Genomic DNA, 11,938 nt, shown 5'->3' with positions numbered 1-11,938 from the left:
TAAAAGCACCCTCTACTCAACACAGGCCCATCAAACTCTTCCCAGGGCAGGTACAGTGCAGGGGTAGATTCAGAGGAAAGCTCCCTTGCTTCCTCAAGCAGACTGTGGCAGTGTGGACACTTAGAGGGAGCAGCATTTGAAAGCAGTTTTGACCAAAATTTCCTGTTTAAGTTGTTCTTGAGCGTTTGTCTAATAATAGAAACTGTCTAGGAATTAAACTCTGCTATCTGTGTATGTGCAATATCACTACAGCAGTCTGAAAGCACCAATACAACAAGGTTGGTTTAAACATGTAGCTTACGTTATAAATGTGGGAAACGAGGACTGTGTGCCCAGTTTCTAAATGTTGACTGAATTTCACCTACGCTACTTACCCTGGCTTCTTGCCCTGCTTTACTTCGAGATTTCAAATGTACAGCACCACAGGACTAATCCAAAATCATCCTTCAGCAGACCAAGAACTCCAGATATTTAAGACTAGGAGGGTACAATTTGGTTACAGGATCCATGCCTGCAAACCAGAATTGGTGAACCTGCTTTCAATTTTGTGCTGAAGCTGCCATGGGAATGGAATTGAGTTGTCTTGTGGGTGTATGAATGTCTTACCGCTTCATGGAATCACTGGTGGCTGTGCCACAAGGTTAGGTGTGGTTGAAGGACTGTCATTTTGATAAGATGACTTTGTCTTTGACAGAAGAAGAAAGAAGATGGAGAGAATGCTGTGAAGCGAAGGAAAGAGGGATGGACTATGTTGACACCTTCGTTAGCATCTGCTGATAATTCCAACATGTCCTCGGGAAACCTGTCAGCGGATGGGGAAGAGTCTTTCATCAGTGTGGACTCAGCCATGCCTAGCCCTTACAGTGAGGTAATAGAAAACAGAGCCTCTAATGCAGGAGATCAGCATGGATCAGCACAGGGACACAAGATATAAAACCAGCTGCAAGGTTTTCACTCATATTTTGTGTATCTGTCTGCAATGGCACCAGGGCTCCATTCAGGGAGAAATAGTGAGGCCATGATGGCCAGTGGACTGTGTGCCAGACAGTTCTTAGAGTAGATTGGAAGGTGGAACCAACACTCAATACTGCATCAAAATGGAGGCTCACTCCATATTAAAGCAGTTGGGAGTTAAGCTTTTGGCCCAGCTGACATTATGAGAAGACCTTTCTTTAGTCACTTCCTTTTCCTGCACATATCTGAGGACTGAATTTAGACATGAACATAGAACAGTACAGTACAGGCCCTTCGGTCCACGATGTGCTGACCTAATATCCTACTCTAAGATCAAAACTCACCTATCCTTCATTTTACTATCATCCATGTGCCACTCCAAGAGTCACTTAAATGTCCCTAATGTATCTGCCTCTACTATCAAGGCTGGCCATCACTCTCTGTGTAAAGAGCCTATCTCTGATATCTCCCCTATATCTTCCTCCAATCACCATAAAATTATGCACCCTCGTGATAACCATTTCCACTGCAGGAAAATGTCTTCGACTATCCACTCTATCTATGCCTCTCGTCATCTTGTACACCTCTATCAAGCCACCTCTCATCCTTCTTCACTCCAATGAGGAAAGCCCTAGCTCCTTTCCTCATAAGACCTGCCTTCCATTCCAGGCAGCATCCTGGTAAATCTCCTCTGCACCCTCTCTTAAAGCTTCCGCATTCTCCCTATAATGAGGCAACCAGAACTGAACACAGCATTCCAAGTGTGGTCTGACCATAGAGCTGCAGCATAACCTCGTGGCTCTTAAATCCAGTCCCTATGCCAATGAAAGCCAACACACCATACGCCTTCTTAAGAACTCTGTCAACTTGGGTGACAACTTTGAGGGACCTATGGATGTGGACTCCAAGATCCCTCTGTTTCTCCGCACTGCCAAGAACCCTGCCATTAACCCTGTATTCTGCATTCGAATGTGACCTTCCAAGATGAGTCACTTCACACTTTTCTAAGTTGAATTCCATCTGCCACTTCTTTGCCCAGCTTTGCAACCTGTCAATGTCCCCTTGCAACCTACAATAGCCCTCCACACTGTCCACAATTCTACCAACCTTCATATCATCAGCAAACTAACTTAACCCACCCTTCCGCTTCCTCATCCAAGTCATTTATAAAGATCACAAAGGGCAAAGGTCCTAGAACAGATCCCTGTGGAACACCACTGGTCACCAAGCTCCAGGCTGAATACTTTCCATTTGCTACCACCCTCTGTCTTCTATTAGGCAGCTAATTCTGTATCCAGACAGCTAAATTGCCCTGAATCCCATGCGTCCTTACTTTCTAAATGTGCCTACTATGGGAAACAATATCAAATGCCTTGCTAAAATCCATATATACCACATCCACTGCTCTACCTTCATCAGTGTGTTTTGTCACATCCTCAAAGAATTCAGTAAGGCTTGTGAGGCGTGACCTGCCCCCCTCAAAGTCATGTTGACTATTTCTAATCAAACTGTGCTTTCCCAAATAATCTTAAATACTACCTTTCGGAATCCTGTCCAATAATTTGCCCACCACACAAGTAAGACTGACTGAAGGAAGGAACCTTTCAGCAAAGTTGGATGGCATATTTGTGTGAAGGAGAATATCTCTGGGTCGGGGGTGGGGGGGGGGGGGGGGGGGGGGGGGTGGCGGTGTGGCGGAAGCATGCCTGTCAAAAAAAATGTTAAATGAACACCTGGAAGGTAAAAAAAAAATCAATGATTCATTGTATTACTGGTATGTCATCAAAAAGAGAGTATGACTGCTTTTATTTGAAGAGAGTATTCTGGAAATCTTGGATCCTTGTAAACAAATAAGAAAAAAAGATGGCTGAATGAGAAACAAAAAAAAAGCCAAAAAATAACAAGGGAAAGGCATTGGAACATAGAGGAGAGTTTTGCATTTCAGAAGTTGTGATAATCCACCTTGTGTCTGTGATTCATCCTGCTTGTGGTGCTAGGTTCCAATACATTTTCACTTTGTTTTCCTTAAAGTTCTTAGCAAAGAACTAGACTGGACAGGAGAGACCCATGTAAAAAATTGGTGCGTGTCATGTGGGGTTAGCACACTGTGCAATCAGTGTACATTGCTAATTAAAAAGGGCATCATTTCGCAACAACTTCGTGGCTTATACCTTCTTGTATTGGAAATGGACTTGATTCTTTTCATTTTAAAGGTGTTTTTGACTTGTTACGCAACTGAAGGCTGATCTGACAGCATTCTAGATTCTTAGGGGGCTTGACCGGGTGGTTGCGGAGAGGTTGTTTCCCCTTTGTACACAAGTTTTAAGACCAGAGGACACAATCTCTGAATAAAACATTGTCTACCTAAGACATAAATGAAGAGCTTTCTTTTTCTCTGGGTAGTGAATCTGTACAATTCTTTATTGCAGAGGGCTGTCGAAGTTGGGTTATTAAATATTTTCAAGGCTTAGATAAACAGATTTATAATTGGAGAATCAAGGGCTATGGGAAAAACGCAGGAAAGTGAAATTGAGGGTTATCGAATCAACCATGATCTCACTAAATGGCGGAGCTGACTTTTAATGTGCCAAATGGCCTTATTCTGCTCCTACATCCATGAACTTAGCCATAACTACATCTAATCGTAAGTGATTTATTTTTAAACCTTTGTGACCAACACTCTGAAGTTAAGATGAAAATTTCCTATCAGCTTGGTCCTCGTTTATTTAGTAATGCATACTTATTTTAATGTTACTGACATATTGTCCAGTGGTCTGTTAGTTCAGTTGGCTGGATGGCTGATGTGTGAGGTCTACAGTGCAGGTTCAGTTCCTGCTGTGGCTGATGCTACCGTGAAGGCCTCATATCCTCACCTCACCTGAGGCGTGGTAAGCCTCACATTAAGCTGCCACCAATAATGTATCTAATTAGGGAGCAGCCTGTGGTCCTCTGGTACTATGATGACTTTACCTTTACCTTTTCTTACCTTAGTAACATGCTATCACCTTGGTAGTGCATTATCCAACTTATGCTTGTTTATCCATGTCGCTGCTCAGCCTAAGTGAAATTGTGCAAGAACTCCCACAATGAAGCCATCCTTTAAGGTCTAGTAATTATGCAGTGCATTTCTGCAGAAGCAAACTGGCTCACAATATAACTTATGTACTGCGCCCACAGATATCTATGAGCAGTGAACAGCACACCGGATCAATTGCACCTGATGAAAGCAGCAGCGACCTTGTGATTGTGGACGACCCAACATCAGCATCGCAGTCGAGGGCAACCAATTCCCCAGTCTCCATTGCAGGCTCAACTTCAGACCATGTGAACGGTATGACGAACAGGAAGCTCTCGGTGCATTAAGTAACCCATCCTTGCACCAAATGTGTGGCTGGGAACATAGTTGGTTACTTTGTAACCTTGGATTAAAGTCGGATGTTGTTGCGTGACTTTGAGTCACCGGGGCAGTGATCGTCACCCGTACTGTTTAATTGTCTAGTTTCCTGTTTGTTTTGTTGTACCACTCAAGCTTGTGATTATAAATAGAATTAGCAGCTGGGGATTAGTGGGAGGTAGGAGAACAATTCAACTGTGATATCAGTCCAAAGTGTCAATTTGTAATCTTCCCTTCAGCACTTGGTGAATTGTTTTCTCATATCCTGCTGGTTGCTCTCGATGTGCCGGCGTATGTGTGTGACTGTATATTTGCTTGTATATGTGTCTGTACATCTGCCCACATATGAGTATCTACAAGCATTTTGTTTTAATTCCTTCATGGGATGTGGGCATCACCAGGCAAGCCCAACATGCTTCATTGCTGTGGACAGGTGATTGAGCTGTTTGGGTGTTCTAGGATTTTGCTCCAGTGGCGATGCCAGTATGTTGTATAGTCTATCCCGTTTAATTATTCGTAGAGTTTTTCTTGCCAGCTGGATGCTGTGCTTGTATTCACAAGAGTTTAGAAGTATGAAAGGGTATTTGATTGAAATGTATAAAATTCTAAAAAGTTAGACTACATATAGAGAGGGTGTTTTCCTTTAGCTGGAGAATCTGGAATTAGGGGACAGCATCTCAAGATCCAAGGCGGATCATTAGAACAGGGCCAAGGAAAGAAGATGGTTAACCTGTGGAATTTGCTACCACAAGGCTGTGAGGAATGAATCACTAAATATATTCAAGCTAGTGTTTTTTTTAAAGATAGTAAAGGTATAAAGGGATATGGAGTGAAAACAAGAATGTGCTGTTGAGCTGGAGAATCAGCCATGATCGTGTTGAATGCAGAGTGAGTTCAAAGGGCTGCTCCTGCTCTGAATTTCTGATACTAGGCAATGTGAAGGCAATTAATAAAAACTTCTGTCAGTGGTTTACAATGCCTTTATGATGGCTATTGGATCCCAGCTGTTAATGTGGACATTCTTCAGGGTGTCTACCTTAGTAGAACATTCATGAACTGAATTTCTGTTTCTTTTAATAGCCTGGGCGATGATGTATTAATCTCCTTCCTTTTTCAGGTGTTCCACAAGACAAATCTGTTACTAATGTAGGCCTGTCAGGGAGGGGCAGGGGCCGTCCGAAAGGATCTGGAAGTACCTCAAAAGGTTCAGGGAAAAATCGAGGCCGCAAGTCTACTGCTGGCAGTGCTGCAGCAATGGCAGGAGCCAGGGCTGGTGCAGCAGCAGCTTCAGCTGCTGCATATGCTGCATACGGGTACAGTGTATCAAAAGGTAAGGAGCAGATGGAAGCTCCCAACAGTGTCTGCCTTGGAACAGTGGCAGCACACACTCTTCCCTCTAAAGACTCGATGTAGTGTCATCATTGGCGCACTTGTACTAACCTCACTGCTCATGGCTGAAGTAAAGTCCATTAGTCTCATTAGCATTGGGTGCAATTTCATACCATGTCAACTTCAATTTTCAACAGAAGTGAGAATTGTTTGAGCTATATAAAGCAAGTGTACCTGTTTCATTTACTGTCTGAAGTTAGTTTATCCAAATAAACCCATTGAGATTGTAATCATTTTCCTATCCAATATCAAGGTAATCAACAGTATGACCTAGGGATCCCAATTAAGAATACTTGCTTTACAGCATATAGTGAAATTGATTGTGTGATTCTCCTTATTCTAAATTATACCCACATAAATACTCTTATTAAACCAAGTCACTGGTTCACACCAACAAGTGGATATATTTACTCCAGGCAAGATAATGAACCTAAAATCAAACATAAAAGTGCAGCAAATAATCAAGATGCTACTTGCTTTCCTTAATAAGAACCTTTAATCAGAATTGCATTGCTGCAGCTGAGGTCTGGCCTACTTCTTGTGTCATTCTGTGCTATCTACAAAACATTTGAGGTGAAACTATTCCATCTATCCTGACTTCTATTGGTTTTCATTCTCTGATCACCTCTATTCTCGGTTGACTCATGCTCTCCTGGCACTGCATTCCCTTCATTCTCCAATTGTATTTGTCATTGACTTGACTCATACTTCCCCTGTGCAGATGTTCTGCCCTGTCTCCACCTTGGTGACACTTAGAACGTAGAAAAGTACAGCACAGTACAGGCCCTTCGGCCCACGATGTTGTGTCATGAAATATTCCTAATCCAAAAATAAAATAACCTAACCTACATTCCTCTCAATTCACTGATGGCCATGTGCATGTCCAGCAGTCGCTTAAATATCACTAATGACTCCGCTTCCACGACTACCACTGGTAAACTATTCCATGCGCTCACAACTCTGAGTGAAGAACCTCCCTCTGACATCTCCTCTATACCTTCCTCCTAACACCTTTAAAACTATGACCCCTCTTGGCAGTCAGTCCTACCCTGGGGAAAAGTCTCTGGCTATCGAGACTATCCATGCCTCTCATTACCTTGTACACCTCGATCAGGTCACCTCTCTTCTTCCTTCTCTCCAGAGAGAAAAGTCCGAGCTCAGTCAACCTCTCCTCGTAAGACAAGCCCTCCAGTCCAGGCAGCATCCTGGTAAACCTCCTTTGCACCCTCTCCATAGCCTCCGCATCTTTCCTATAATAGGGCGACCAGAACTGGACACAATATTCCAAGTGTGGTGTCACCAGGGTTTTGTAGAGCTGCAGCATAACCTCACGGCTCTTAAACTCGATCCCCTTGTTAATGAAGGCCAAAACACCATATGCTTTCTTAACAACCTTATCCACCTGGGTGGCAACTTTGAGGGAGCTATGCACTTGAACACCAAGATCCCGCTGTTCCTCCACACTGCCGAGAATCCTGCTTTTAATCCAATATTCAGCATTTAAGTTCGACCTTCCAAAATGCATCACTTCGCATTTATTCTGGTTGAACTCCATCTGCCATTTCTCAGCCCAGCTCTGCATTCTGTTCCTCTTGGTTCCTCACTGAACCCACTTCAAAATTCCCACTTCTGTTCATCCATTTAGATATTTCACTGAGAATTTGGTCACAGTTATGACATGAATGATGAGTCTTTAAATGACCAACCAGACCAGGTTTCCCTGCAGCACCCAGGAACCACATAGTGATAAAAGGGTTACCGGGGGGACGTTAAATGAGGGGTGCAGTGATCAAGCAATTGAATCCTTCCTGACAGCTTGGCTGCTCTTTATTTTTGAAGTAAAGCAATCTGGTTAGTGATTGACTATGCTCCAAGTAGAAAAAATGGTTGATACAATCGAGCAAGCTTTATTCATTATCGATTAATGTGCAACTCATTAAATTAACTAGTTATTTTCTTTTTATGTTTTTGAGGGTGAGGTTGAACTCCTGCATGTTTATTAATCAGTATTTGGAAATTTACCCTGCATAACTTCTGCTATACGTGTCCAGTGAGTGTTTGGGGGAGATTTACTCTATCTAACCCTGTGCTGTCCCTTCCAGAGGGCGCTTGATTGGTACAATGTAAAGGCAGCTTTATTCTGTATGTAACCATATGCTGTACCTGTCCTGGGAGTGCTTGGATGGGGACAGTGTAGATAAAGCTTCACCTAACTTGTGCCTACATTAGATTTCCTTGGTGCCAAAATCAATATGGTGCTCATGCAAATGTGCCAGCACTAATATCCCTCCCACTTTTGTGAAACTGTGGATGAATTTGAGATTTACATCTGATTGTGACTGTTGACTCATTTTTGCTTTTGAATCTCAAGATATGTTTTTCTTGAATCTCCAGGTATGACAGGAAGTGGCCCTGGGCAGTCTCCCCTCTCTTGGCCAACGAGCACTGCCACCTTTGGAATGATGAGCACCTCCCCCTTGAGCTCCCCTCATAGCATGTCGAACAGTGTCCCAGGAACACCCCAGACTCCAACTGATACGAGCACACCTTCACCGTCCCCCAGCAAGAAGGCCAGCCGAGGCCTGGTTCAGCCCCCAGTTGTTGGGGGCCGGTAACCATGAAAGTACTGGTGTGGATTGGGGAAGGGAAAGGCTGCAGTGAGTGGACAGGGGAGGGAGGGCAGGTCGCAAGATTTTGATGTTTAAGGGTTCAGAGTTGTTTTAACAGCCGAAGTGAAATCATGGAGAAGCCTTTTTCCCTCTGAATGACGTGTACATAATGTTTACCAGGAGAGCACAGAATCCTTGTTTGTTTCTTTTTGAATGTGCTATTTTTTTATAGATGAATTTGTAAATATGTACAAAAAAAAGTGAGAAATCAAACAAACTGCTATCTTTTACTAACCTGACAGAGACTGGTGAGATTCCAGCCAAGTGATGAATAGTAATTTTATGGAGAGATTGTATGCGTGTGAATTTTTACTAGTTTCCAGTGCTGAGAGGTAAACATTCTGAAGTCCTTGTGTTTTAATTTGCAGAGGCGGAAGCTATTTCCCCTTGAGAACAGAAGCAGCATTCAGCTTCCTGTGCCTTCCTCTAAGCCTCCTCCTTCCTCATACCACTGTTATGTTTGCATCAGTCAGCTACCAGTGACTGCAAGTGGCACCTGCTTAAGAGCCGCAGTGACCCCTGGACTGGCCAGGACAAGCCTCCAAGTATAAGTCCCGGTCTGCTGACTGTTGGCAGTCAGTGCACATCGAAGCTTGTGAACTGTAGCATCCAGTCTGCATTCCCACTCCCATTGTTACTCATGTAAAGACTTTGGCAGTCAGTTAATGTTAGAAAAAAGTCACATTTACTGTTGGAAATTCTCAGCAGAATTGTCAGCCAACGGGAGGAAGAGAGCAGATGCTCGCTTCTTTCTGTGTCAGAAACTGACAGACCTACTATGCATTTCCAGCTCCTCTTCAGTGTGAATAGAAAGTGGCCATGTCGTGACCCGATCTGAAACTCTCCAGCAGTGGTGGAAGCTGTGACTAGTTCAGGATAATTCCTCAAGTAGCAGAGTGTTATTGCTGTGTTACTGCAGATACCGACACAGTCCAACAAATATTAATATTCAGAAATCACATGGGAAAGGAAGGGGCATCTGCCGGATACACTTTGTAATCCCTGTTCCTAGCACAGTTAATGGCACCAGCATGTGATAGCTGCTTGAAATCTAAAGGATATAATGATCTAGAAACGTACACAGAACATTAACATTCCTTCCATGTGAAATTTTATGGAGGATATTGCATGGCTAAGGCTGTACAACTGTTTGATAATCCAGCATGTTATGTACTGGATTTGGATTGAATTCTGCACTTCATCCCAAAGTTCCAAATCTCTCCTATGTTGCCATTAATAGGTGCTGAAAAGAGCCCAGAGGTGGGACAATAATACACTTCCACTCTATTGTATAGTTCTGGTTATGTACAAACAGTACTTTGTCATTGAGAATGTATAAACCACAAGTTCCTCTGCAGAATTCAGACTAAATTTAACATGCTAATCGTTGCAGTAGAGTAATAAATGTGGTCCCAGCTGCAAGTTAGCTGTTTCTCCTCATGTTGCCCACTTTCTCACCCCACCCCAATGTCTGTCCCTCTCCACTCCTATTGCGCACCCTGTAACCTTCTCTCACTGCGCTACCTATCTCTCTCTCTTCCTCCCCCCACTAACCCCTTCCTCTTCCTGTGTCGGTGTCTCTTTCTTCCCCATCTGACCCATTTTAGTCTTTCTCTTTTCTCTCCCTCCTCTATCTCTCTCTCTTCACCACCCACCCCCCACCATGCCCCGATACTATGTACCTTCTCTCTGTCTCTTTCTCCCACTCACCCCCTCTCTCTTTCTCCCTTCTGCTACCGCTTTCTCCTCTTGTCTGTCTGTTTTTCTCTTTTTCCACCCCCTCCCCTACATCTCTTGGCCTTGTCTCAATCTCCTCTTTCTTTCCTATTCCCTCTTGTTCAGTGTATCATCCATCCTGTTACCCACCCTGTGCTTGTTTGTCAATTTATTTGAGATATGGAGCATTGAGTCACAGAATAACCTTCCTGAGAGCTGCCTTCTGTTTAACGTTCAGCCAGAACCCTGGGAGGGGCTACTGCACCCCATTTGGGTGGACCAAAACACAACAAAGGAAGGTCAAGAAATTGGAGGCTAGATTTTGAAATCAATAGCCAATATATTGTAAAGTGGGAAATATACAGTATTTTAAGCAATGAGAACAGATGAAGTCCTTTAACATTCTAAATTATATCAAGGTTAAAATCCATAGTTTAGTATCTGCAATTATTACTGCTCTTCAGTTGAACCCACTGTCCCTTTCTTGTGTTGACAGGCTTGGTGTTGCCTTACATCTCTGATTCACCGGCTGCTTAGTTTTTCCATCCAGTGGAATGGATCTGTTGAAAGACTCCATGTATAATTTAGGAGACATTGTTCTACTTGTATGAGAGACAGTGTGAACAACCTCTTTCTTTCTCTCTCTCTCTCTCTCTCTCTCTCTCTCTCTCTCTCTCTCTCTCTCTCTCCCCCCCCCCCCCCCCCCCCCCACCCCCAATGAATACAACAGAACTCCAGACACTAAGATACACTGACATGAAGCAGTTTGATGATCTAAACCCTGGACAGCACCAGCCAGGGTACAGGTGACTGTATCATACTCAGATCACATCCTTTATCCTTTCTGCAGGTTGCATTCCACTTCTAGCCAGTGTGCACTATCTTAACAGCTACGCCTACCCTTGTGTAAGTGCTGAATCTCAACCATAAAACCCAAATTAGGCTGGATCTGCAACAGTGTGTATCTAAGCATCTTCCTTTAGCCAAGTGCATAAAAATGTGTCCTGTAGACACTGTGTGCCTGGATGAGAGGGGTTGCCTAATGTGGGTCCTCTGGTCCTGTTTCAAGTTGCTGCACTTGGCTGTTTTGTGGTCCCGATGCCATTACATCACTAAATCTTTGTACCTTTAGAGAGAACGCAAAACAGTTTCAGACCCATTACCCAATTTGATGTCTGGTACAAGTTGCAAACTCAAACAGAGCCTAGGCCTTTTTTTTAAAATAATTCATTTCAGAGCTATGTGGAAGCTGGACCTACAGTTCAGAGTTGGGAAGGTTTGTGGAGGATGCATGTAAGACGAGGCCTGGGTGATTAATTACACAATGCAATACCAGTTCACTGAATCAGTTTGTTCCCCCACCCTCCCTTGACAGTGCGGGCTGGTTAACTGGTTTGTTTTATTGCTATGCCATAACTCAGTACAATCAGTTAATAAAATCATAATTTGTTCAACCTTAGCAAAATTTATTCAGGTACAAGCAGTACAGTATCATAATAAAATCAAAGTGTCTAAAGAGCTGCCTCTATTTGTGTTTCTTTTATGTTAACCATGGTTGTGAATAAGGATCTTTAAACAGTTGCTGGAGTGACCCATGTTAGGAAGAGAAACCGGTAACTGGACTGTACAGACAAGGACTGCACCAGATTTGGTCCTTTGCCAATGTACACTTAAATGGGCTCAGCTGGATAGCAGGATCAGATGTAAAGTTAGACAATGTGCTGGACTACAACAGTCTGAGTGTTTGACCTGATCGCTGTGACCCTCTGCTCAAAGAAACGAAAGGTTTTGCTATTGCTGGAGTATCTTTCACAAC

General features: G+C 43.4%; 1 protein-coding gene across 1 annotated transcript; it reads left to right on the top strand.

Moving 5' to 3' along the window:
- Nucleotides 1-698: 698 nt before the first annotated feature.
- LOC132209260 (chromatin-remodeling ATPase INO80-like) lies at nucleotides 699-10,809 on the top strand. The gene is made up of 4 exons (XM_059644364.1): nucleotides 699-868; nucleotides 4,132-4,285; nucleotides 5,466-5,678; nucleotides 8,132-10,809. Exons 1-4 carry the CDS (start codon nucleotides 749-751, stop codon nucleotides 8,350-8,352), a joined length of 708 nt encoding a protein of 235 aa, XP_059500347.1. The 5' UTR covers nucleotides 699-748; the 3' UTR covers nucleotides 8,353-10,809.
- The last annotated feature ends 1,129 nt before the right edge of the window (nucleotides 10,810-11,938 follow it).

The sequence above is a fragment of the Stegostoma tigrinum genome, unplaced genomic scaffold, assembly GCF_030684315.1.
Source record: "Stegostoma tigrinum isolate sSteTig4 unplaced genomic scaffold, sSteTig4.hap1 scaffold_760, whole genome shotgun sequence".
NCBI classification, from domain to species: domain Eukaryota; kingdom Metazoa; phylum Chordata; class Chondrichthyes; order Orectolobiformes; family Stegostomatidae; genus Stegostoma; species Stegostoma tigrinum.
Note: the sequence above shows the minus strand (reverse complement) of the source record. Positions and strands in the feature narration are given on the sequence as shown.